Raw genomic sequence first — 27,486 nt, 5'->3', positions numbered from 1 at the left:
TTGTCTATTTCCGCTTTAAGATCCTCAGATTTAATGCCTGATTGTGCTGAGTTAGCCAATCTCTGCTAGTAAGGCTGTCTGCATTGTAGATTCTGAAGTTCCCTCCACACCTCTTGAAATTCTCGAGTCTACTTGTGATGAGAAGCAAATTTAATGCCTATAGTGAAAGCAGAATGCTGTGGATGCTGGAAATCTGAAATAAAAACAGAATGTGCTGTAAAATCTCAGCAATGTTCCAAGTTAGATCTGCCTCTTCTTTGGAGCTGCTGTTTTTCACATTTTAGAAGTTTAATGTCTGATTTAAAAGAGGGCATTATGGAGTATCACAGCCCTCCCTCGCGAGTTCACTTTGGTGTTAGACTGCTGCATTGGCATAGAACTGGTCAGTCCTTTGATGTGGCAACAACTTGTCCATCCCTTGCATATTTAAGGCTTAGGTAGATAGATTCTTGGCCATTCGGGAAATCAAAGGAAGTTGATGTGAGGACTGTCGGATCAGCCGTGATCCTATTGAATGGTGAAGCAGGCAGGAGTGGCTGAATGGCCTCCTCCTGCTTTTATTTCTCATGGTCTTATCACACTTATGTTCTTATCATTGTTACTCCTTCCAAAGTGAATCACCTCACACCTTTCCACATTAAATTCCATTTGCCACCTCTCAGCCCAGCTCTGCAGCTTACCTGTGTATCTCTGTAACCTACAACATCCTTTGTCACTATCCCCAAGTCATCTGACCTTAGTGTCATCTGCAACTTTACTAACCCATCCTTCTATGCCCTCATCCAGATCATTTATGAAAATGACCAACAACAGTGGACCCACAATAAATCCTTGCGGTACCCCACTAGTAACTGAACTCCAGCATGAATATTTCCCATCAACCACCACGCTCTGTCTTAACAGGCGGCATAGAAAGAAAGGGAAGCCAAAGTTCCTTTGTTCCCAATAGCTCAAGAAGAGTCCTGGCCCCACAACCCCACCCTGGAGTGTTGTACAGGTTGGCATGAAGAACCCAAGTCGATGCCATCATTGAGCCATGGACTGGCCTTCTTTGTTGAGAAGCAGGAGTGCTAGGTGAGTGGAGGGTGGGGGGATATAGGGTTGGGTCAGTGAGGGTCACACCCAATGCAATGATACCCCTGCACGCCCGTGCGGTGCCATCCCAAAGGAGGAGGAGCACGAGGAGGGCATTGGCGGGAAACGACAGCCAAGCGTCACGTGGTACTCCTCAGCTGGGCGCTGACGGTGACGACGTGGCGCAGGGGCGGGGCGGGGCGGAAGGCGAGTCACGTGAGCGCGCGGCCGCCATTTTATCAGCGGCACCGGCGGCGGCAGGAGAATGGAAATGCGAGGTAAAGGAGCTGGGGTCATCTCTGGGGGGGGGAAGGGAAAGAAGAGAGGGGGTTCCGAGCTGGGGACAGCCTGAGGGGAAGGGGAGCTCCGAGCTGGGGACAGTCTGAGGAGGGGAGCTCCGAGCTGGGGACAGTCTGAGGAGGGGAGCTCCGAGCTGGGGACAGTCTGAGGAGGGGAGCTCCGAGCTGGGGACAGTCTGAGGAGGGGAGCTCCGAGCTGGGGACAGTCTGAGGGGGGGAGCTCCGAGCTGGGGACAGTCTGAGGGGGGGAGCTCCGAGCTGGGGACAGTCTGAGGGGGGGAGCTCCGAGCTGGGGACAGTCTGAGGGGGGGAGCTCCGAGCTGGGGACAGTCTGAGGGGGGGAGCTCCGAGCTGGGGACAGTCTGAGGGGGGGAGCTCCGAGCTGGGGACAGTCTGAGGGGGGGAGCTCCGAGCTGGGGACAGTCTGAGGGGGGGAGCTCCGAGCTGGGGACAGTCTGAGGGGGGGAGCTCCGAGCTGGGGACAGTCTGAGGGGGGGAGCTCCGAGCTGGGGACAGTCTGAGGGGGGGAGCTCCGAGCTGGGGACAGTCTGAGGGGGGGAGCTCCGAGCTGGGGACAGTCTGAGGGGGGGAGCTCCGAGCTGGGGACAGTCTGAGGGGGGGAGCTCCGAGCTGGGGACAGTCTGAGGGGGGGAGCTCCGAGCTGGGGACAGTCTGAGGGGGGGAGCTCCGAGCTGGGGACAGTCTGAGGGGGGGAGCTCCGAGCTGGGGACAGTCTGAGGGGGGGAGCTCCGAGCTGGGGACAGTCTGAGGGGGGGAGCTCCGAGCTGGGGACAGTCTGAGGGGGGGAGCTCCGAGCTGGGGACAGTCTGAGGGGGGAGCTGGGGACAGCCTGAGGGGGGAGGGGAGCTCCGAGCTGGGGACAGCCTGAGGGGGGGGAGGGGGGAGCTCCGAGCTGGGGACAGCCTGAGGGGGGAGCTGGGGACAGCCTGAGGGGGGAGCTGGGGACAGCCTGAGGGGGGGGGGAGGGGAGCTCCGAGCTGGGGACAGCCTGAGGGGGGGGGGGGGGAGCTCCGAGCTGGGGACAGCCTCAGGGGGGGGAGGGGAGCTCCGAGCTGGGGACAGCCTGAGGGGGGAGCTGGGGACAGCCTGAGGGGGGAGGGGAGCTCCGAGCTGGGGACAGCCTGAGGGGGGGGGAGCTCCGAGCTGGGGACAGCCTGGGGGGGGGGGGGGGGAGCTCCGAGCTGGGGACAGCCTGGGGGGGGGGGGGGGAGCTCCGAGCTGGGGACAGCCTGGGGGGGGGGGGAGCTCCGAGCTGGGGACAGCCTGGGCGGGGGGGGGGGGGAGCTCCGAGCTGGGGACAGCCTGGGAGGGGGGAGCTCCGAGCTGGGGACAGCCTGGGGGGGGGGGGGGGGGGGGGGGAGCTCCGAGCTGGGGACAGCCTGGGGGGGGGGGGGGGGGAGCTCCGAGCTGGGGACAGCCTGGGGGGGAGCTCCGAGCTGGGGACAGCCTGGGGGGGGGGGGGGGGGGGAAGCTCCGAGCTGGGGACAGCCTGGGGGGGGGGGGGGGGGAGCTCCGAGCTGGGGACAGCCTGGGGGGGGGGGGGGGGGGGAGCTCCGAGCTGGGGACAGCCTGGGGGGGGGGGGAGCTCCGAGCTGGGGACAGCCTGGGGGGGGGGGAGCTCCGAGCTGGGGACAGCCTGGGGGGGGGGGGGGGGGAGCTCCGAGCTGGGGACAGCCTGGGGGGGAGCTCCGAGCTGGGGACAGCCTGGGGGGGAGCTCCGAGCTGGGGACAGCCTGGGGGGGGGGGGGGGGGAGCTCCGAGCTGGGGACAGCCTGAGGGGGGGGGAGCTCCGAGCTGGGGACAGCCTGGGGGGGGGGGGGGGGAGCTCCGAGCTGGGGACAGCCTGGGGGGGGGGGGGGGAGCTCCGAGCTGGGGACAGCCTGGGGGGGGGGGGGAGCTCCGAGCTGGGGACAGCCTGGGGGGGGGGGGGGAGCTCCGAGCTGGGGACAGCCTGGGGGGGGGGGAGCTCCGAGCTGGGGACAGCCTGGGAGGGGGGGGAGCTCCGAGCTGGGGACAGCCTGGGGGGGGGGGGGGGGGGGAGCTCCGAGCTGGGGACAGCCTGGGGGGGGGGAGCTCCGAGCTGGGGACAGCCTGGGGGGGGGGGGGGGGGGAGCTCCGAGCTGGGGACAGCCTGGGGGGGGGGGGGGGGGGGGAGCTCCGAGCTGGGGACAGCCTGGGGGGGAGCTCCGAGCTGGGGACAGCCTGGGGGGGGGGGGGGAGCTCCGAGCTGGGGACAGCCTGGGGGGGAGCTCCGAGCTGGGGACAGCCTGGGGGGGGGGGGGAGCTCCGAGCTGGGGACAGCCTGGGGGGGGGGGGGGGGAAGCTCCGAGCTGGGGACAGCCTGGGGGGGGGGGAGCTCCGAGCTGGGGACAGCCTGGGGGGGAGCTCCGAGCTGGGGACAGCCTGGGGGGGAGCTCCGAGCTGGGGACAGCCTGGGGGGGGGGGGGGAGCTCCGAGCTGGGGACAGCCTGGGGGGGAGCTCCGAGCTGGGGACAGCCTGGGGGGGGGGAGCTCCGAGCTGGGGACAGCCTGGGGGGGGGGGGGGGGAAGCTCCGAGCTGGGGACAGCCTGGGGGGGGGGGGGAGCTCCGAGCTGGGGACAGCCTGGGGGGGGGGGGGGGGGGGAGCTCCGAGCTGGGGACAGCCTGGGGGGGGGGGAGCTCCGAGCTGGGGACAGCCTGGGGGGGAGCTCCGAGCTGGGGACAGCCTGGGGGGGAGCTCCGAGCTGGGGACAGCCTGGGGGGGGGGAGCTCCGAGCTGGGGACAGCCTGGGGGGGGGGGGGGGGGAGCTCCGAGCTGGGGACAGCCTCAGGGGGCGGGGGGAAGCTCCGAGCTGGGGACAGCCTCAGGGGGGGGAGGGGAGCTCCGAGCTGGGGACAGCCTGGGGGGGGGGGAGCTCCGAGCTGGGGACAGCCTGGGGGGGGGAGCTCCGAGCTGGGGACAGCCTGGGGGGGAGCTCCGAGCTGGGGACAGCCTGGGGGGGGGGGAGCTCCGAGCTGGGGACAGCCTGGGGGGGGGGGGAGCTCCGAGCTGGGGACAGCCTGGGGGGGGGGGGAGCTCCGAGCTGGGGACAGCCTGGGGGGGGGGGGGGGGGGGAGCTCCGAGCTGGGGACAGCCTGGGGGGAGCTCCGAGCTGGGGACAGCCTGGGGGGGGGGGGGGGGGGAGCTCCGAGCTGGGGACAGCCTGGGGGGGGGAGCTCCGAGCTGGGGACAGCCTGGGGGGGGGTGGGGGGAAGCTCCGAGCTGGGGACAGCCTCAGGGGGCGGGGGGAAGCTCCGAGCTGGGGACAGCCTCAGGGGGGGGAGGGGAGCTCCGAGCTGGGGACAGCCTGAGGGGGGGGAGGGGAGCTCCGAGCTGGGGACAGCCTGAGGGGGGGGGTGGAGCTCCGAGATGGGGACAGCCTGAGGGTGGAGCTCCGAGATGGGGACAGCCTGAGGGGGGGGGGGGAGAGGGGAGAGGGAGCTCCGAGCTGGGGACAGCCTGAGGTGGGGGGAGGGGGGAGCTCCGAGCTGGGGACAGGGGACTCTGAGCTGGCGATGTGTGGTTGTGTGTTCGGCACATTGAAAGCTCTAAGCTCGGGGAGCGACATAACTAGGGAGGGGAGGGGGAAAGCTCTCAAACTCAATTGACAGCAGCAGTTCCACTTCTTCTGTTGTTATACCTTTAAATTTGTTCAATGTCTCCAGAAATGGGAGGGGGACAGACCTGGGCTATTGACGATCACCCTCCAAAACAAACAGCTCCCCTCCCTCATCAGTCTGTTAGCCATCTTCATTCTCTCACGAGCAATTATTCCAAAATGTTAATAAGGTGCCAGGCATGTTATCTGACTTAAAATTTTCGTATCTGTAGTTCTCTCTCCTCAGGAGACGTCCTTTCAGACCAGGCAAGCTAGTCCATCTGAGTTTAATATTCACTTGTTCATGTTTGTGTCAACTTTTCAAAATAAAGTGAGATTGTAACTTTCTGGAGACTTGTTTCAGTTAAACGCTGAAATTAGGTGTAAACGTTGTGTTTTTGAAGAAGAATTAGAGATGAGGTGGAGCTCAATCTTGAATACACTAAAAAACTGATTGCAATTCTCTACTCAAAGGTTAGACAAAGATTCAAGATCCTCTCCAAGTGAAGAAATTTCTCCTGAACTCAAGAAATAAATGGTCTGAGGCTGTGATCACCTAGATTGAGATATTGCAATTGGGGAGATGGACTGGGGAGGGAATAGTCTCTTTGCAAGGCCGTGTCTACACTCTCAAGCCTCCAAATATTTGTATTTTTAGTGAGATTGTCCTTCAACTCGAGTGCCTGCCTATCTCTTCTTAAAAGACAGCATCCTCTTCCCAGGAATCAATCTCAGAAACCCTCAGTGCAACCCTCTGATTAACAGTTCTTGTTTGAAAACAGTGATACTTGAAACTTTAACTTCGCTCGAAATAGCTGTTGTTTTGTGTTTCGCTCCTTGGAAGGCCAGTCGCACCATGATTGATCCATTTACTGAGCCAAGAAACTCAGCCTTGATCTGTACTTCAGCCGGTGTCCTTGACAAGTACTGGCTGCTGTGTAGCTGCACCTATATCAACACTGTGTGACAGATCCAGGTGTTGGTACCTGTTCTGTCTGCACAGTGGAATATCTGATTAGTGGAAGGTTTTTTTTTTACAAGGATTATGCTATTATTCATTAATATCTGGTCTTGTTGCTTGTGTTATAATGATGGCGGTATGCATGAACAAAATTGCATTTATAAACTGCGTGTCAACTGTTCACCCAGAGTTGTATTTCTAAATTCTGTCTTTTCCAAGCCTTGGGCTTGAGTAAGCCATCAATTTATTCTGTCCTTAACAGAGTATATTTAAAGCAAATTGCAGACATGACCTCTTGAGGATTGGAGAGCTGACTACTTTTGTTTCTCTAAAATGTCATGTTAGGTGGTATTTTCCAAAAGAAGTTGCTGGTTTGCCTAGGAGTGTGCCACACCAATTCTGTGGCTTATGGCAACATTAATGGAAAGCCCTGTAACACCACTGACCAGAATGATTTTCCTCATTGTAAAGAGGGTGGTGTGGTGATTAGAACTGCTGCCTGACAGCGCCAGGGACCCAGGTTTGATTCCACCCTCGAGTGACTGTTTGCACTGTCTCCCCGTATCTGCATGGGTTTCCGTTAGGTGTTCCGGTTTCCTCCCACAGTCTAAAGATGTGCAGGTTAGGTGGTTTGGCCATGTTAAATTGCTGCAATGTCCAGGGATATTGCAGGACAGGTGGATTGGTCATGACAAATGTAGGTTATGGGTTAGAGGGTGGGGGTGGGTCTGGGTGGGATGCAGTTCAGAGGGTTGGTGCAGGCTTGACAGACTGAATGGCCTCTTTCCAGGCTGTAATGGTTCCATGTATTTTTTTAAAAAGAATATTTTGTTGCAGTTGTACAGAGCATTGGTGAAATCTTATCCAAAATATTCTAGATGTTGTCTCCTTGTATAAGAAAAGACACAATTGCACTGTAACCAGTTCAGAGAAGGTCTACTTGACTGATAACTGGGACTGAGGGACTTAAGAAAAGTTGAAGAATTTGGGTCTGTGTGCATTAGAAAGGAACTAGGACAAAGTGAGGACTGTAGATGCTGGAGATCAGAGTCAAGAGTGTGGTGCTGGAAAAGCACAGCACATCAGGAAGGTTCCTGATGAAGGGCTTATGCCCAAAACGTTGATTCTTCTGCTCCTTGGATACTGTCTGATGTGTTATGTTTTTCCAGCACCACACTCTTGACTCTGCACTAGAGTTTAGAAGAAATGAGAGGTGGTATTACTAAAATGTAAAATTCAAGGGGACATGACAGGATAAATACTGAGGATGTTCCCCTTCGTGTGGGGATTCTAGAATTATGGGGCACTGTTTCTAAATAAGTGGCCTCCCATTTATTGTGGAAATGATGAGAATCTATTTGAGGGTTGTGTCTGTGGAACTTTCTTCCCCAGAGAGTGGTAGGGGCTGTGTTATTGAACATTTTTCAGGCAGAGCTACATAGCTTCTTGACTAACAAAGGAATCAAAGGGTAATGGGAACAGGCAGGAAAATAGAGAGGAGCTCACAACCAGATCGACCATAGTTTTTTTTTCTTTTTTTTGATTATTTTTTTTTCCTTTTTTTTCCCCCTTTAACCCCCACACTACCACCTAAGTGCGGTAGTGCTTATTTTATCCCCAGCACCCATGGTGTGTGTGTGCAGTCGACCATAGTCTTATCAGGCGTGCTGGACTGAATTGATAATTTGCAAAGTGTTTCACATTAATTTACTTAGCACTGCCCAGTACCTGAAAACAATCAAGCTTCCAATAAACTCTTTTTTATAAAAAGCTCCTGCTTCTGCTTTTGCCTTTGTTTTACCTGTAAGTGCACAAAACAGGCATATATGTTGAGCATCTCATGTCCAGCATTGGGGTCTGTTGCTCATCATTCCTTTCCTAGTTATAAAGGAAATTAAGTCAAACCGCGATCCCTAATTAGCTTCGTTGATTTACTTATGTAACTGCTCTCATATCCCATTGGATGCCAGAATGGTAAACACTGACCACATTGTATATCATTTACTCAGCTGCAGAAGTGTGGCTGTAAGTTCTTAATTGGTTAGTGTTTGTTCACTCTCCCTTTTTTAATGGTCCATTAATCGCCTCTTGCCAAGGACCAGAGGAAATGAGGCTGCATGGCTCGGGATGAGGTAAACCTGACCAACTACTTCCACCGGCATCCAATTCATGAGTAAACGTATAGTATGAGCTGTTTGTTTGGTGATGGGAGTGCACAATCAAGAGTGTGGACAAAGGAATGATAAAATTTTCAGTTCCTATTCCCTTGGTTCTCACTCACTTTTCCTTGGAAGTGCTGCATAATCGTGTGCATCTGCCTTTTGATGTTTTATGTCTTTGCCTGGCTGTTGAATTTGCAGAGTCGAAAAATGTGCTGGAAAGGCACAGCAGGTCAGGCAGCATCTGAACAGCAGGAGAGTTGATGTGTCGGGCTTAAGCCCTTCATCAGGAATTTCTCCCAGTTGTTGAATTTGCAGTTATGGATTAGTAAACAGGGAGAACCTGTAACTGTTGCCTGTTGCCAGCAGGAGGGTCATTGACTTGGAGGATTCCTTTCCCCATCGTAGTTCACTGATCTTCAGAAGAATTGAAGTTAATTTGGTGGTCAGCCAGAGAGCGAGTTGACATGAGCTGGGAATGATATGTATCTGGTTGTGATCTGGAATACACTATCTGAATTGGAGGTGGAGGTGGATTCACGATGCACTTGTTAATTGTCAAGTGAAGACATTGGATAAATTGAGAGAAATATTAGAATGAGCCAGTGGCTAATTGGTCAACTTTTTCAAGGAACTGGCATTGGCACAATGTGCAAATGCCAGTCCTGTATTATCCTCCCCCGTCATAGAATCTCGACAGTGTGGAAGTCCATACCAACCCACCCACGATCCTGTCCCAGTAACCGTGTATTTCCTATGGCTAAACTCCCGGCCTGCATGTCCCTAGACATGGGACAAATTAGCATAGCCTGTCCACTTAACCTGCATATAAAGTTATAGAGTCCTAAACCTGTGCCCTCTAGTTCTGGACGCCCTGACCCCAGGGAAAAGACTTTGCTTATTTTCCCTAACCATGCCCCTCATAATTTTGTAAACCTCTATAAGGTCACCCCTCAGCCTCCGACGCTCCAGGGAAAACAGTCCCAGCCTGCTAAACCTCTTTGGGCTGTGGGAGGAACCCGGATATAGCTAGGGTCAGCCCCTCAAGCTAGTGCTGTTTCCCTCTGACCTTCAAGATGTTGCTTTTCTATCTGCATTGCTGCCAGACACATGAACGGTTTACGTTCTCTCTCATTGTTCTTGCTGCTGCGCAGACCTCCAAGGTCTGTGCTTGTGGCAACAGCTTCAGGAATCAGAAGTCACTGCGTCTGTGCGCTGACCAGCAAGTGCAGACCCTCTGAGCAACTGTATAGCTGATGGCTGCAGAAAGTCAGGCTTGAATTGCCACAGCGCTATACATACTGTACATTAATGCCTTCCATCCCCTATACCCAGTCCCTTCCTTGAATTATTTACATGGGTTTGAGGGCTTCCTATGAATTGGAAGTCTCTGCAAATTGTTGTTTCGTTTTGCAAACTGTTAATTACCAGGAGCCAATTTAATACTTTTGACGTGCCTAATTGCAGGATTTGAGAGATTATTTATAAATAATATGCAGTTTTCTGCTTTCAAGGTTGAACTGCACAAGGATTGAACATGGAGTTGGTGAAGAACGTTCACTCTGGCCTCCCTCTCCCTGAGCCACACTCCGAAATCCAGCGGCTCTCTCTGGTCCGTGGTGATTACCTCTACTATCATTACGGCTGTGATGGGACAGACGACTGTGGCTGGGGCTGCGGTTACCGGACGATGCAGACTCTCTCCTCCTGGGTTATTCTGCAGCAGACGAACATAAAGAACCACCAGGTGCCTACCTTGAAGGAAGTGCAGGAGGCACTGGTGGAGATGGAGGATAAGCCCCCGAACTTCATTGGTTCCAAGACCTGGATTGGCTCCTTCGAGATCGCGCTGTGCATCGACAAGTTCTATGACATCCCATGCAAATTGATTCATGTGCGGCGAGGGGGCGAGCTCTTGCAGAAAGTCGACGAGCTCTACCTGCACTTTGACACACTGGGGTCCCCTGTCATGATGGGCGGTGACAATGACAATGCTTCAAAGGGGATTCTGGGCATGTGCACAGGCACAGAGAACCACTACTTCCTCGTCCTGGATCCCCATTATTCTGGGAAGACCCTGGACAAGGAATATGCCCAAAGGAAAGGCTGGGTTGCTTGGAAGAAGCTGGACTTGTTTGACCAGAATTCGTTCTATAATTTCTGCCTCCCTCAGTGTAAAGGTGTGTAACCTAGTAACTTCACTGCCGCACACTGTTACTGTTCACAAGTGTCATGTCCGTCTGCTGTGTTGTGATCTATTTATTAAACAGCCATGATAATTGGCTGAATTGAAGCTTCAAGTAAACAATTCTCAGTAAAACATGCTCCCTGTCCAAGGTTAATGTAACATGGTTCTGTGTCCTATGAGATGAAGGGGTGGGGTATTCGAGGAGCAGGCCTTTCTGACTGAAAGGGTGAATGTGGGGTAACATCAAAGGAATGTCTTATTGTTCTTTGCAAGGGCCAGCATTTGTTACCTGTCCTTAATTCCCCTTGATCTGAGTGGCCTGCCAGACCATCAGTTGGCAGTTCAGTCAATGATATTGCTGACAATCTGGAGTCATATGTAGGTCAGACAGGGTGAGGATGGTGGATCACATTCCCTCAAGGACATTAGTGAAACAGATGGTTTTTTTCAACGATCACCATCATACCCTTTCTTGTTATGATGTACCTGTATCCATTATGTGTATTCTGATATATCCCCTTAAAGTACCACATCTAGAATGACTCATTCCTTCTCCTTTAAACAATCTAAAATTCAATCATATTATAATAGTTGCTACCTGGGTTTTTTTCAGTGAGGTCATGAATTAATCCTATCTCACTACACAATACCATATCTAGTGTAGCCTGCTCACAGGGATTAGATCCTGAATATTCTTTTCTAAGAAACTATTCTGAAAACATTCTCTGAACTCACCTATGCTATATTTATCAATCTGATTTTTCCAGTCTGTATGTAGATCAAAATCTTCCATGTAGCTTTTCGACACGTTCCATTACTTCATCTTTTATGCTTTAAACTATTTTGTGATTACTGTTAAAGGCACTTTCTGCCACTTCCACATGTGATTTCTTGCCTTTTATCATTTCATATTCCTAGCCAAATTGTCTCCACACCTTGGTTTCCTGAATTTAGGTCATCCATCTCTATTGTGATGATACCATCAATAAATAACACTTTACATTTCCTAGTTTGCTGTCCTGCTTTCAATGTGTACCTTCAATATTATGCACCTAATCCATCTCAATCTGCAGCCATGTCTATGTAATGTTACCAGATCATATTTATATTTATCTTGTTTCAAATACTGTATGCAATCATATTATTTTATTTCCCTTTAATTTATTTCTGTTGGAATTGTAGTCTGTCCCTTCCTGTCATGGTCTGTTTATATTTCCCCTATTATTACTTTTCTCTTTTGCCTTGACTCTATTCTTTAATTTACCTCATCCTCCCGAATTTATTCCCTTGCCACTATTAGTTTAAAGTTCCCATCCACTTGTCAAGTTATGCAGCCCGCTAGAATCAGCATGGTTCACGTATAAGAGGTGTCCTAACAGTATCGATCCCATTCTCCCCTGAACTGGTGTCAGTTCCCTATGAACCGGAGCCTATTTCTCCCACAACAATCTTGGAGCCACGCATTCATCCCTTTGATTTACTCAATTGACAATCTGTACGTGGCTGAGGTAATAGCCTAGAAATTAATACCTTTGAGGAGGTTTTTAAAAATTTGGTCCTAACTACTCACTCTGACTATGCAGAAACTCTTTTTCATTATCATATATTGCTGGATTGTTGAATCACATCTCTGTCATCTTCTACCTGGTATCTCTTAGCCTTAGCAACTGCTAACCTGAGTTGCTATTGTGTGCAAACACATCTGTTGCTGAATTGGGATTCAGTGGTTCTGGTTTGAACTTGAGACAAAATTATACATTTGGTTGGTTGTAACTTGCACTTCTGGGATAGGATCAGGCTTAACCGTGCTTGATACTTTAGTCAGTTCCTAACAACACTCATTTGCCAGGACTGCAAGTGGCTGTTTGAGATTCTGAAATGTTTCCTGGATCTATGTGACTATAACATGAGTCAGCACAGCTCCAAGGATCAGAGGAACAAAATAAAATTACATTGTCAATTAGTTTAAACATGTTTATTTGTAGATACTGATCATTGTCAAACTGATTGGTTTCAACTTGCAAACTTGTTACTCCTAAATGTGCAAAGGGCTCTGCATAGCCATATGAGATTTTACTTGCATTCAATGGGTAAAATTAAAATAACACATTCGTGTTTAGTTTTACCCTATCTGCCGTACAATACCAAGGATTACACAATTGGTCATATTCCTGCCTCTGAGCTGGAAAGCCCAAACTGAGGTCTCACACCAGCACTGAAAACTCCAGCCATGGTTTGGTGGTGGTGGAGGAGTTGTATAAATAGTCTGTATCTGTGCTGGACCCTCAGCCTGGATAAATGGGAAGGGTGAGCGGTTGGAATCATCTATTCTTCACACTTGCCGCTGGGTGCAATTGGGTTAGCATTGTTTCCTCATGAATCCTCTGAATTGTACACACTTAAAATAAAGATGCAAACATTTACACCAAAAAAATTACTGTTTTATAAATCGAGTGAAATATTGTCACACATAAAATCTCACTATTATCATTCGACTGTGGCCTTACTGCCCAACATTGAGAAACAAAGCAAAATTTTAAACACACAACCTGCATAATCCTGAGATTGTAATGCAAAATTGCAGACTTGTGTGATTAAAGATGTAACGTCATGCTAACAAACCTCATCCCCATCAACTATGATTCAATTTTAATTGAAAATTGTTGCAATCCCTCAGTAAGAACCGAATGAGATCCTGTAAGAGCAGGAGCTGTTGTAAGTTGGTCTAAACTCCACACCATTTTGCTTTGGATCTCAATATTCCAAATCTTTAGCTTGTATCCTTGCTTGGGATCCCGACACCAACGTTAGAAGCTCTGTGTTGTAAATGTTGTTATATATATGGATAAAGTTCCTGTGTACTTAATTAAATCGCATCAATAGTGCTGTTGGTTTATCGTGGCTAAAAGATGTGAAATTCCATTTTTATTAAAATGAGATCTTGCAGAACAATTAATATTTTGGGAAATGATTTCCATTCTTTTGTCCAGTTTTGCATAAAAACTGCTGTTTAGTGATCTGGACAACAGGGATGTTTCTCCTATTAGTCTGACATTACACTGCACCAAATATTGGTACTTTTTATTTCAACCACTTCCTCCATCCAAAGATTAACTTTGAATAAGCTTGCCAGTTTACAAAAGCCATCAGTTCAAAAATGATTTTTGAAGTCCTCCTGAACTTTTCAACATGTTAAAATCTTGGCTTGCAATCCAATGTAGCTCACGAACATGGATTCAAGACTTCCCTAGATATCACCTGTTCCATCGGTGAAGCTTTGAAGTTTTCTCACATTGTTATTGTAGCTCTGTTGCTCAACTTTTGCATTATTGTTCACCCAAACAGATTGAGAGGCTGAACATTTGCCTCACTATTTCTGATGCAGCCCGTTCAAGGAGTCTAACTAACTCAAGAAAAGGTAATTCAAAACCAATAGCCCACTGCTTCACATTCCTCAGGGACATAATCTCAAACAGAACTCTCAATACCATAAATAATTTCTAATTTTTACTTACTGATCCATTTGCTTTCTTGAATATTGAATTCTCAGTCATTAAACCAATAGAATTCATTTCAGTGCAATTATCATTCACCAGCTGCCACTTTCTGTATCTTTCTGAAAGACCTCAAATTTTAATCACCTTTATGTCTCAGCTGTGTCACAGATTAGTTCTGAATATAGCTGTTCCATCTTCCCCGGCTCTCACTAATACCCACATGGGAGCTATGAGGGATAACTCGACAAGCTGGGCAGAATGAACTTTACCATGTTGAGTTTCTACAGTTGAATTAAAATATTGTCAACATGGGGTAAAATCTTTGGCTGAAGACCTTTTTCCTCTATCTGCCATTGCTGTCCTACTTGGGCTTGATAACTTACATTTATCTATCTGTGGCCCAATTTCTTTTAAAATATCTTCAAATTGTTTGACTTGGCTGTGCTAAGTAGGAAAGTCACAACTGCTGACTTCATTTTCCTGAGATACGTCTGGCACAATGCCCACAAAGTCTACAGATTCTCTCCCGCTACACAGCAACTTTTCAGTTTTAATCTTGGTCTCTGAGGAAGTGCTTGATGGTCTACCTTCAGATTTTGTGGATGCTTTAGTGGAATCAGCATATTTGAGTTCCCATTTAGACTCGGCTACATGTTTGATTTTATAAAGCTCTGTGGTTGGAGAAGATTCCATTGAAGTCTTGCTCCAGCTGTTAAACTGGGGGTTCTTTTGTTTGGGGACATCACAATCCTTTATATTAGAGTCTCCTGGGTTGGCTGGTAACTGAACACCGTTTGTTCCAATATCCTGGTGATCCTTTGACTGGTGAACACATTTGCTCTTCAGTGTGCATTGCATGGTTTCTGTCCTTGTGCTGTCAATGTGACCACACTGTCTAAGGTCCAGCAAGGTGCTGATGGCATCACGTTCTGCTGTAGATACAGGGCGGCTCTGCTCCTGGCATCTATTCAGAGAGTGAGAAGCATGACTGACTGGAGTGTGACTGTCTCTCTGGACACTTGGAGCCACACTTGCAGACATGATGGGTGAAGGAGTGTTGAGCCGTAAACCTTGAAGCACCTGCAGAATCAATTGGATTTTAACAATTAAGTCATGGTTAATTCTTTATCAAGGAGAAAGTGAGGATTGCAGATGCTGGAAATCAGAGCTGAAAATGTGTTGCTGGAAAAGCGCAGCAGGTCAGGCAGCATCCAAGGAGCAGGGGAATCGATGTTTCGGGCATGAGCCCTTCCTCAGGATTCCTGACCTGCTGCGCTTTTCCAGCAACACATTTTCAGCTCTAATTCTTTATCAACTCCAGTCACAAGAGGAAACAAATCATTCATAGTTCTTGCTAAGGACAAATGGATGAAGATGGGTTTGGGTTTCCCCCAAGCACTTTGTTTTAAAATTATATCTCAAAGCCAAAGGTCCAGACTTGGCAGAGCCCTTAATCAGAAGGAGAATTGGTAACTAGGGTGGGAGACAGGAAACTCATGTAACATCTCCTGCGTAACAATTCAATTAATTGAACAGACATCTGCAACTGGAGGTATCTTTCAGGTAAGTTAACTTCTTTGTTTACGCAGAATATTAAAGGGAAGATATAATAGAAATGCTAAAAATTGTGGAGGGTTTTGGCAGAATGTATAGGGGAAAAAAAAAACTTTCCACTGGTAGAGAGGGTCAGTCTCCAGAGGATTCGGATTTAAGATACTGACCAAAAATAAAGCAAAAGGTACAGAATTTTCATTTTACATGATCTGGAACATGCTGCCTGATGGTCATGAAGGATTTAATAGCAGCTGTGGAAAGGAAATTGAAAGTGCTGCAGGGAGCTTTTTGAAAAAGAGTTGATCCAAGTATAATGGCCTGAATGGTCTTTCCCTGGGTTGAGAGATTATCATACAGTAACTTCTACATTATGAAAATGCAAGAGAAAAACAAATAGTGGAGCCACACCAAGGCAATAAAGTAACCTTAAGATATTTAAACAAAGACATGCACGAGAATTCTTAGAGGCATGGCATTCTAATCAGAACTTGATCAATAAACACATCAATTTAGACCCTATTTCCCTTCCCTTGAGAAAAAAAGAACCAGAACCAGGGCAGCATGGTGGCACAGTGGTTAGCACTGCTGCCTCACAGTGCCCGAGACCCGGGTTCAATTCCTGCCTCAGGCTACTGTCTGTGTGGAGTTTGCACATTCTCCCAGTGTCTGCGTGGGTTTCCTCCAGGTGCTCCGGTTTCCTCCCCCAGTCCAAAAATGTGCTAAATTGCCCGTAGTGTTAAGGGGTAAATGCAGGGGAATGGGTCTGGGTGGGTTGCTCTTTGGAGGGTCAGTGTGGACTTGTTGGGCCTAAGGGCCTGTTTCCACACTAAGTAAACTGAACTGACATCACCCACCTTAAGAAACCAAGATCTATAAATATATACCCACCAGCAGTTCACCAGAGACTCTCAGTGATGATGTTACCTGGTACGGTGACTAAATGTCTGAAAACAAACCTTCAAGCTTAGTGAGTTAACTTACATACATATTTAAACATCATGATCAACTTTTATCTTGGAGAAAATTGCATGGATCCCACTATTAAATTGCTGAAACAATTCTCTTATCCCAAAAGTGGAATTCTGCCTATTTGATCAGGGAGATGATTCCAGTAATACAAAGAAATGCACAAATTTTACTTTCTAAATTCAAACTAAACAAGTATCTTTTGAAAACCATATTTTTGCTTCTTCATTTCCATCCAGCAGTTTAAGAGGTATAACACTGTAGTGGTATCTTTTAATGTGGGCAAAAGGAAGTCGACATTGACTTGGACAGATTGTTGAGGTTCCCTCACATACATTAACCAGAACTGCCGTTTACAGTGTCTTGGTGGAGTCTGCCAGGGTGAACATTGGAAGTCAGGCTGAAGTGATTCCTAGCAAGGCCAGCAACACATGGCAGGTCCCTGAACGCCCAGATTATTTTTGTTGATCTCGGATTTGAGAATATCTTCCATTTCCCTGTGGAAATTCAGTCAAATTAGTTCCTACTTTAAATGGCATCTAGTGTCCTATTTACATTGTAGGATCCCAATTTTCATATTAAAATAGGGCCAATCACAAGTGTATGTTTTAGACACTTTGTGGTCAGTCTCTTTTCTAAATTATTGGCCACATTACTAATGTAAAGGAGACAAATGAGCTATAGACTTCACTACGAGGTGGCTACCACCTAGCCAAAACACAAAGTCAATCCCAAATACCATTAAATTTTAAAAAGTCAAAAAGTTGCAGAAGCTTAAGATCTGAAATGAAATCATGTGCTGAAGAGACTCAGCAGGTCTGGCAGTGTTTTTGGACAGTAGAACAGTTTATTTTTCAAATCCAGTATGACTCCTTTGGAACTGCAGAGTTCTGAAGAGTCAGAGATGTACAGCACAGAAACAGACCCTTTGTCCAACTCATCCATGTCGACCAGATATCCCAACCTAACCTAGTCCCACCTGCCAGCACCCAGCCCATATCCCTCCAAACCCTTCCTATTCATATACCCATCCAAATGCCTTTTAAATGTTGCAATTGTACTAGCCTCCACCACTTCCTCTGGCAGCTCATTCCATACATGTACCACCCTCTGCGTGAAAAAGTTGCTCCTTAGGTCCCTTTTATATCTCTCCCCTCTCACCCTAAACCTATGCCCTCTTGTTCTGGACACTCCCACCCCAGGGAAAAGACCATGTCTATTTATCCTATCCATGCCCTTCATAATTTTATAAACCTCTAAGGTCACCCCTCAGCCTCTGACGCTCCAGAGGAAACAGCCCCAGCCTGTTCAACCTCTCCCTATAGCTCAAATCCTCCAATCCTGGTAACATCTTTATAAATCTTTTCTAAACCCTTTCAAGTTTCATAACATCCTTCCAATAGGAAGGAGACCAGAATTGCACACAATATTCCAAAAGTGGCCTAACCAATGTCCTGTTCAGCTGCAACATGACCTCCCAACTCCTGTGCTCAATACTCTGACAAGGAATGCACACCAAACACCTTCTTCACTATCCTATCTACTTTCTAGGAGATATGAATCTGCACTCAAAGGTCTCTTGTTCATCAACACTCCCTAGGACCATACCATTAAGTGTACAAGTCCTGCTAAGATTTGCTTTCCCAAAATGCAGCACCTCACACTGATCTAAATTAAGCTCCATCTGCCATTCCTCAGCCCATTGGCCCATCTGGTTAAGATCCCGTTGTAATTGGAGGTAACCTTCGGTGTCCACCAGATTGGACTTGGAAACATTATTTGTTTCTCTCCCCTGATGCGCAGAGTTTCTTCAGCACATTATTTTTATCTCAAGTAGCGTTACCCTGGAGCATTCAAGACACCAACAACTTGCATTTATATAGCGCCTTTAATGTAGTAAAATGCCCAAGGTGCTTTACATGAATATTGGGGATATACTGAAGTTCAAGTGGAAACCCATTGCAAAAATGCTGCATCTAAACAGCCTACATGTTCCAAGTGTTCCAACATTACCTGGCGTGTGGGAAGTGAAAGACGGTTGTAAACCCGATAACCAGATGGCAGCATTGGGTCAGTATAGAAAAACTCACATTGATGGATGGCCGGCACTGAAATACAATAGCAGAACGTTGATGAAACAGTGCACTAGATGTTTCCTTTTATTTAAGTCTCACCAATAATTGGCATTTAGATAACACCTTCCATGTAATATCACCTCGCAAAAGTTCTAAGATAAAGATGAGAATCAAGAAAAATGAAACCGGTTTTTAAAATAAAATCTTCTGTGCCAACATTTATTGTCCATCCCAAAGTGCCCTGTGGAAGTGGTGGTGAACCACATTCTTAAATCGAATTTACTACATGGTGTGAGAGGGAAGCCAAGGGTCAACTGTTATAGGTCTGGAGTCACATGTAGACCTGACCGGGTAACGATAGCAGTTTTCCTTCCTCGAAAGACATTGTGAAACTATTGGATTGTTGTAAAATGCCACCTTCGTTGCCTCTACTGAGCTCATCTTTTTAAAGTACAAATTTAATTAACTGAATTTGAAATCCCCAGCTGATGTAGTGAGATTTTGAAACAAAGTTGTGTGTTTTGGGACAAAATTCGCAGAATTGGCATGAACCACCAGTACCCAAACAGAATAATTATTGTTCACAGTAGCTCACTATGTCAGTTTGCTTGCCACAATCTCAAGAGCACTAACTACAGTGGGGAGATTCTGATATATTGACAGGGTCACTGGATCAGAAGCCTAGGCTACTGCTGGTGAAACTTAAATGCAGTTAACAAAATATGGAATTGAAAATACTCTCACTGATGGCAACTATGACAACAATAATTAATTGTTACAAAAACCCATCAGTTTCACTTGTGCCCTGTGGAAGGAAATCTATTCTAACCTGGTCTGGCCGACATTTGACTCCAGATTACAAATGGGTTGACTTTTTATTGGCCTTTGAAATGGATGAAGAAGCCAGTAAGTTCAAGGGCAGTGAGGACTGGGATATAAATCCTGGCCTTGCCAATGACTCCATGCCTTGTGAAACAATAAGTTGAAACTACACCACTTGAAAAGTAATTTGTTGATTTTGAAGAACTTTGGGTTTGCCCTGTGGAAGTGAAAGCTTCCATACAAATGCTTTTTCTGCCTTTTGACATTCAAATGATGAAGAAAGACGTAAAGCAAAAAGTTAGACAAGAGAGATCTCGGATTGCATGACAGAATGTTGCTTAGCCATGCCTTGTACTGGGATTTTAAATATATGTAATGCCTGTATTACTGTTTTGGACTGGAATCCAACAGAGCTCATTACTTACTGTGAATTTCTTGGGAACGGAGGATGCTGGCTTCAGATTTCACTGTGTGGTCAGGCCTAGAGTGGGAATCAGTGGAATCTTTGTTCTTAAATCTGCAGTCATCAAGTTCAGCAAAGACACTCTGTGACTGCTGAGATGAAACAGCAGCATAAAAGGAGTGAAAAGATGGGTGTGATAGAGTCCTGTTGGAGAATGGAGCAACAACACCTGAATGTGTCACCTGAACAAAGAGAAGAGACACCTGTGAGTACTCAAACAGCTGTGTGTTGATTTCAAATTGAACCATGAGATTAACTAATGGCTCAGGGCCCAGAAAAGATCTTGCTTTCTGAAATTCAGAATCTGTTCAATGCTGCCATGACCCAATACAAGGTGTAAGGGTGGTATAAATTCAGTTTGAAAGTTGGTCAAAATGGTCAGTATTATGTGTGGATGTCCCACCTGATTATTCAAAGGAATTGGATGTTGGATGAGGGTGCTATGAGCTGCAGTCACCCAACTAATCTTATGGGCCTCAGGTACTGCATTCTTGCTCCTCTCAGGGCCCCACAGAATAATTCAACTTTATCCCTGAAGGGCCTTTCCACTCTCCCCAATGGAGCTGAGAACAGACAACCTGCATGATCCCGGTGGTTTTGCATAACCACACAGGACAACATTGGACAGTTCAGCACGCATAATGGCATTGCGCTATAACTTTGTCTTTGGGCAGGTTCATTGGTTACTTTAAGTCTCCCATCAATAGCCTAACCCACTGGTGGCAGTGCAGTCACAAAGGGGAGAAGATATCCCAAAACTGACAATTAACGGTTGTGCCTATCTGCAACTCTGATGCACCCAAACCAACAGGAGGCTCTCTCTCTCCCTGGCTCATGGCCCCTGTTATTGTAACCGACTCCTGACTCTTAACACCCTGTTTAGCCAAGCAAACAGCACACCAAAACTAAATACTGGGAACATACTGCAAGTCGATTAGCATTCCATCAAAAGGATGAGATGGCATTTCAAGTGCCTGCCATGGAAATATAAATGATTGCATTCCCCACTGAGTCCACATACTCACAAGTAACTAATGATGAGATCTATGGCAGGTACATTCTGGTATCACAGTCTGAATTTTTTAGGGGACAGACTGCCACAGAACACATTTCCTTGTCTAAGATTTTCTATCAGTTCCTATTCTTTAGGGAGAGTTGCTGTGAAGCAGGCAGCTTCCCTAGAAAGGAAGGGAGGGAGGGGCAAATCAATTACAAAGTGGTATTTGTGTAGGCCTGAAAACCGGTGGTTCCAAGTTGGAACAAGTGCACGCGTGGGCCCGTGAAGCGGTGGGGGTGGGGGTTGACAGGTGGAGAGAGTGATACCGTAAAAGTAAAGTTCAGACCTCTCTGCACTGGGAAGCATTCCTTGAACTGGATGTGCTTGCATCTTCCACATTGTTAAATGAAGAAGATTTATCTCTGTCCGATGACAATGCAGCAAGCTGATTGTGGACTGTCTCTCCTCCTAGGTTGAAAGGAAGCATTAATTCCAGAGTTCCGTACAGCCTTTAAAGTATAGAATGATAAAATATTGGGCATACACATCAAATCAGTCAGATGTCAATAGTTGATAAAAACATGCAGGTCACAGCACTGGAGGAGGCTATTCATAGAATCATAGAATTCCTACAGTGCGGAAGCAGGCCATTTAGTCCATAGAGTTCACACCGATCCTCAGGAGCATCCCACCTAGATACACCCCCTACCCTATTCCTGTAACCATGTATTTCCCAAGATTAACCCAGCTAGCTTGCATATCCTTTGATGCTATGGGCAATCTAGAATGGCCAATCCATCAAACCTGCACGAGCTGTGGGAGGAAACCAGAGCACTAGAATGTGCAAACTCCACACACAGTCACCTAAGGCTTGAATTAAACTAATGTCCCTGGGGCTGTGAAGCAACAGTGTGGACCATTGAGTCATCATGCTGCCCTCAGGCCCCTTGAGCCCACTCCCCCATTCAATAAGATCATGGCTTATCTGACTGACCTCAACTTCACATTTCCACAATAACTATAAATTGTTGATTAACAGGAGTATCAATCAACTTCTGCTTTTAAAATATTCAATGATCCTGTTACCACGGCTGACTGGGGGGGGGGGGGGGGGGGGTATTCTAAAGACAGAAAGAAATCCTCTTCATCTTTGATTCAAATGGAAGACTCCTGATTTTGAAATTGTATCCCCTAGTCCTAAATCTCTCCCACAAGGGCAAGTATCCTTTCAGCATCCACAATGTCAAGTCTTTCAAAAAAAAGACAAAAGTTCACTCTGCCTGATTGCATTAATGTTTCTAAGTGCCTTGCTTGAAAAAGATATAAACGTGTTAAAATTAAAGCGATTTCCTGATGCAATAACCAACACACAATTAGAGAAAACACTGTTACCTCCCTGTAATTTCATCAATTCTCTTACCTCCAGCATGCAGGGATGAGAAAGAACTCTTTATTCCAGGACTATTCATAGCCTTCTCAAACTCACTGTAATACGGAAATGGGGGAGGTTCCCCAATGATTCGCAACAGGGACCTACAGTAAAAAAAAAGCCCAATGATTAGTCACAGGCTCAGAGATTTCGTTTCATCCCTCCAAAACACAAACTTATCCTTCGTCGATCTGGCAACTGAATCCATGGCCCATTTGCTTTGTTCATCAGTCCCTTCCACTGTGAGGCACTAGGTAACAATACCCATTCAGTCCTTTTAGTTTCATTGCTAGACTGGTTCCAGTCATTGGTCTTCACAGTTAAATAACTGACCCAACTGGAGTAACTCTTCTAGCATTTTGATCTTTTTATGCTTCTGTTCCTTTACCCAGGGAATGGTGACAAAGTGGCACTCTACTATAGGGAATGGTTCAGGTGTACAGCATTTTAGGCGGAAACTGTATAAACAGGAGGGAAAAAAGAACAGAAGGGTATACTGATAGTGCGATATAAAAGGAGCAGACTCTTTCAAACTAAAAACACCAGCATGGTCCAGATACCAAGTCAACTGTTTACGTTCTGTACAATCTGCTAAACATTAAATTTTCAGCAACTATTATTTTTGTTTTTTGTTCATGGAGTGCAGATGCTTCTTATGCTTTATTTCAAACTTGTCTGCATTAAACTTCCATTTATCATTTACGAGTAATGCAAAACTTTCTTATCAGACCTGGACTGCACTCTCCAAGTCCAAAGCCTCTCCGCTCATTCTCCATCCAAAGCTTGGTGTTATCTACACTGAAGCCATTAGCTTTGTACATTTAGGTGTCAAATGGTCTTTTTATTGCTAATAATAAAATAGTGATACATGATGAAAACAATGGTTTTTGTCCCTGCTCCCCTGAAAATACCAATTCTAACTGTGTTGCAACCCTCCAGGGTATTTCCACCCCCTCTCCCAGTTCTTCACTGCTAAACTGAAAATTTGGAAGTTAGCAAGCTAATAGAGGGCTCACCCAAAATGTGCTTTGTGCTAGCAGGGGTAATGATTGGAACCAAAGTTGACATTCCTTCCATGCTTAGCTCATAACTATGGAACCCGTATTATAATACCTTTTCAAACTTTCATGCAACAATCAATTCTTTGTAGATCAGTGAATTTGCAACTTTACCTTATGGCACTGTTCATAATCATAGAATCCCTACAGTATGGAAGCAGAGCATTTGGCCCATCTAGTGCACACTGGCCCTCCAAACAGCCTTCCTCCCAGATACATTGCATGGACTGTTTCAATATTTGAGGATTTCAGAGGTCAGCTAAGAGTCATTTACATTGTTGTGGGTCTGGAGTCACATGGAGGTCAGACCAGGTGAAGATCTCAAATTTCCTTCCTTAAACAGGACATTAGTGAACCAGATGGGATTTTGTGACAATTAATGTATTTGCATTCTTGCCAATAGGCCAGTTTTTTTCGTTCTAAATATTTATTGATTTCGAATTTGCTATGGTAGGATTCAAAATCCATGACCCCAGAACATTTACATAGCGTTTTGGATTACTGGTCTAGTGACACCATCACTTAAAAGGACATTAGTGAACAAGATAGATTTAGTAAGAGTACAGATGATACTTTCACAGTCACCATTGTTGAGACTAGCAGTTCTTTCTTAAGTGAATTTAAATCCACTAAATAATGCAGTGGGTCCCATGACTAACTACATTTTGGTAAAAACAAGGACTGCAAATGCTGGAAACCAGAGCCTAGATTAGAGTGGTGCTGGAAAAGCACTGCAGGTTGTTTACCTGCTCCTCGGATGCTGCCTGACCTGCTGTGCTTTTCCAGCACCACTCTAATCTAGACTCTTACTACATTTTGTCTGGGCCTCTGGATTACTAGTTTAGCAACATTAACAACTCCAGTTCGTTAACAATACTTGACTCAACATTTCTCTCCACAGTAAGAGAACACACAAGGATTTAGGACCATTTGGAAGCCGGCAGCACTTTAGGTAACATATCTTGCAGGGAGTACCTGAGATAGTCATGTTCTCCAGTTAATTCCTCGTCAGACAGCACACTATCAAAGTCAGAAATGTAGTCATCCGAATCAGAAGATGGGGATTCTGGGCAATCCCAGCTTTGATTCCCCTCGCTCCCTGTACGTTGGTCACTTCCTTCGCCCATTGCTGGTTCATGGCTCCATAGTCCTTCCTCCTCTACAGTTACAGGGATAAAAAAATTACAATTCCAAGTTAATTTGTGTTAAAAACTGTTGGCATAAAGTTTTAAAAAATGCAGTAAAAGGTAGGTGCAGATGGGATTCAGCTAGAAACTAAGGGAAGATCTTGTTTCTTCACTAATTTTGGAAATGGTGAAGTTCCCACCTGGTGATAGCATAGGTATTAAGATCAGTATGTACAGTACCACTGACTAATTTTCCCCAATTATTGGTTCATAGCACCTACATGGTGGAAATATTGAAGTGAATAATCTCTCCTTTAAAGGTGGCTGTAATAAAACAGATTCAAAGTTGTTCATATGCTTACATGACAATTCCAAGGGTAAAGGTACATTTTTTTTTCACAGCAAACTATATGAACTTGGTGGCTGCGTTGAGCCACTTACCATCAGGTAATCAGTTCTACAATTCAGTCAATGCCCAAGCAATTCAGAAAGGATCCCCACTCCAAATTGCTATTTAGTGCCCCTGCAGGGAACAGCAGGTAAAAGGTAGGATCAGATGTGATGCCCGCTATAGTTGAATAGGCTAGCAACACATTCTTTTATGCTCATTCTTGAAGAACGGCCAAATTGCTGGTGCCCATGGAAACGACATGAGCCACTGCCATTAAGGAGAGGACAAACACTCCAGGAAGCTAAAAAAGAAAAGAACATGCTGGGGGGGGGGGGGGAATAAAAAAGTGATTTTATTTTTCCAGCTGTCGAGCTCCAGTTTGCTGTTCTCGCCACAGCCATCGGTGATCACAAAAAATTGGAATTACTTGCCTCCAGTGCGTGCAGAATTGAGGCTTGCTCCTGTCTTGGGTGGGCTATGACTGTCTTTGCTTGGAGTGGGGTAGTTGGCCACGACACAGTCCGAAACTCTAATATCGGCCTCGACAACGGCATTATCGGTGTCGTCCATCTCTTGGTCAAAATGTCAGCAAAACCAGGAGTTGCATCATGAGAGGAGGTACCAGCACTGGGAGTCTAAAGGACAATGGCAAGTTACCAATCTCCACCCACATCCTAAACATGTTTGCCAAGTAGCACATGGTACAATGATCTGCAGGTAGTACCAGCTGGACTGAAACTGGCTTTCAATCAACTCTGAAGGAAGTTTTTTTTAAAAAAGGCAAGTGTGGTTTAATATAAAAGTCATGTAGAACAGCTCAGATGACAGTGCACCCACTCAGTGTGTTATAGAGGCACACGGACAAAGTTCAGTTCCCAGTCTGTGTTTGACAGAAGCTCCCACAAGGGTGGCATCCACTGTTGATCTAATAGACACCAGCTACAGTGGCTGTAAAAATGGGGTAATTCTTACCCCCACCATTGGAAGACTGAGGATGGATGTTATACAAGAATGGGATCAGGTTTGACTGGGGTATCTCTTATGGTCCAATGGTTGTCACAAAGACATTTAAACATGAGGAATATCTACACAGGTCATGCCCACCAGCAGTGTCAGTAGTTGGGAAAGCAAAGGGGTTGCCAAGGGCACAGAATGATGTTGCTCAAACTCACTGGAGACTTAGTTCCTCCCTGTTTTTCCTCAAAGAAGAAAAACAAATGGCTGAAGATGGAGGTAAACACAATCCCTGCAGTGAGGGACTGAGCTTGATATAGCAAAAAAGGGATGAGATGGCCAGTCTGAAAATTGGCGAGGGGGGTAGCTGTCATGTGGGATGAGGACAGCCTGAAAATAGATGGGGCAGGCCTGATACTGGCAAAAGGTGAGCTTTGTGGAGAAGGCAGGGCTGATATGGACAAGGAGTTGTGGCCTGAAATAGGCAAGGAAGAGGCCTGATAATGGGTCAGGAATTATATGGATGAGGAAGGTGGCAGGGAAGCGATTAATACAGGCGAGAAAGGCTGCGGATGACAATGTGTGTCTCTGTGTGGGTAGGGGTAAGTCTGTTATGTGTGAGCATCCGGCCTGAAACAGGCCAGAAAGGGTGTGGACAGGGAGGGGTGGAAAAGCAGCTATGGGTGAGGAGTGGAAAGGTTGGATTGGCTGAAAATGGGCAAGCAACAGGCCAGAAAGGGTGTGGGTGACAATGTGTGCGTTGGGGGTGCAGGGTTTGGGTGCTTGATACGGGCGAGTAGTTTGGCCTGAGAAAGGGTGGGGGAAGCTGCTATAGGTGAGCAGGGAGGAGATTGGATTGGCTGCAAAGGGCCGAGCAGTTGGCCTGAAACAGGCGAGAAAGGGTGTGAATTGGGAGGGAGGGAGGTCGGATTGGCTGCAAGGGGAGGGGGGCCTGAAAGTGAGTGGAGGTGGCCCGATACGGGCGAACGCCGCGCCCGTTTTGTGCTAAAAGCGGCCCCCACCCGAAAAAAAAAGTGGATGAAGTTGGTGTTGTGATATTTGGGGGGGGTAAAGAAATGAAGCCTGTCACCGCCTGGCGATGTTGGTGGGAGGAGGAGGAGGAGGGGCCTGATTCCAGCGCCGGGCCTGAAACGGGCGGCCGCCGGAATGTGCGCAACGTTGCGCACACTGAAGAGACGGAGGGGCGGGAAGGCGGTAAACGACCGTTGGCCTCTCCCCCCCCCCCCCCCCCCCCCCGCGCCAACCGCCGGCTCTCGCGCAGCTGTTGGAATCCTCCCGCGCGGGGATGGCGGAGGGGCAACGCGCAGGCGCACGGCCCCTGGGGGTCCGAATGCGGACCGTGTCGGGTGAAGTCGGCGGACCGCGTAGGGAGAAGGCAAGATGTCGCAACCTGCCGGACTCGGTAGGAAAACAAACTGGTTGGCGTCTTTCGTACACGGACGTGCGCTCGTTTTAAACACTCCTCTTTCACCTCCCCCCCCCCCCTCAAATTCTCCGGGTCTTCTTCTCACTGGCTAGCTCCCGGCGGGGTGGGGGGAAGGCTGACTCTTACCCTTGCTCTACCGCGGCTCTCGAGTTCGCAACGAAGTGCCCCTTTTGCAAACTTGTCCCAGTCCCTCGGGGGAGCGCAACAAACACACACTAGTCCCCAGATTTTGAAGCCCTTACATTTTTATTTCCGTCAGGAACCCCGTGACCCCGATGGGCAATGCACTCTCTCCCTCCCTCCCAACGTATTAATAATAATCACCTGAGGATAGGTCTTTGGGGCATCTTGATGGGTTCAGCCCCTTCAGACCCTCTGGGACAGAC

General features: G+C 47.6%; 2 protein-coding genes across 5 annotated transcripts; one reads left to right on the top strand and one right to left on the bottom strand.

Moving 5' to 3' along the window:
- The first annotated feature begins 1,316 nt into the window (after window positions 1-1,316).
- ufsp1 (UFM1-specific peptidase 1) lies at window positions 1,317-13,272 on the top strand. The gene is made up of 2 exons (XM_043683532.2): window positions 1,317-1,352; window positions 9,647-13,272. Exon 2 carries the CDS (start codon window positions 9,670-9,672, stop codon window positions 10,318-10,320), a length of 651 nt encoding a protein of 216 aa, XP_043539467.1. The 5' UTR covers window positions 1,317-1,352; window positions 9,647-9,669; the 3' UTR covers window positions 10,321-13,272.
- LOC122544338 (uncharacterized) lies at window positions 12,740-27,486 on the bottom strand. Of its 4 annotated transcripts, none has more exons than XM_043683529.2 (8): window positions 27,425-27,486; window positions 25,131-25,334; window positions 24,157-24,340; window positions 22,115-22,227; window positions 21,041-21,162; window positions 19,660-19,879; window positions 18,351-18,445; window positions 12,740-14,897 (listed from the first exon to the last, which is right to left on the bottom strand). In XM_043683529.2, the coding sequence occupies exons 2-8, from the start codon at window positions 25,267-25,269 to the stop codon at window positions 14,262-14,264; spliced, it is 1,509 nt and encodes a 502-aa protein (XP_043539464.2). In that variant the 5' UTR covers window positions 25,270-25,334; window positions 27,425-27,486; the 3' UTR covers window positions 12,740-14,261. The 4 variants fall into 4 exon arrangements, with proteins under 4 accessions (XP_043539464.2, XP_043539463.2, XP_087838916.1 ...); XM_043683528.2 differs by lacking the exon at window positions 27,425-27,486 and adding an exon at window positions 27,227-27,323; XM_087982790.1 differs by lacking the exon at window positions 27,425-27,486 and adding an exon at window positions 25,872-26,804.

Source organism: Chiloscyllium plagiosum, unplaced genomic scaffold (assembly GCF_037043375.1).
Source record: "Chiloscyllium plagiosum isolate Xiang-an unplaced genomic scaffold, Cpla_swu_hap1 HiC_scaffold_44, whole genome shotgun sequence".
NCBI classification, from domain to species: Eukaryota; Metazoa; Chordata; class Chondrichthyes; order Orectolobiformes; family Hemiscylliidae; genus Chiloscyllium; species Chiloscyllium plagiosum.
The sequence above is the reverse complement of the archived record's forward strand: the minus strand, read 5'-3'. Positions and strand labels throughout refer to the sequence as shown.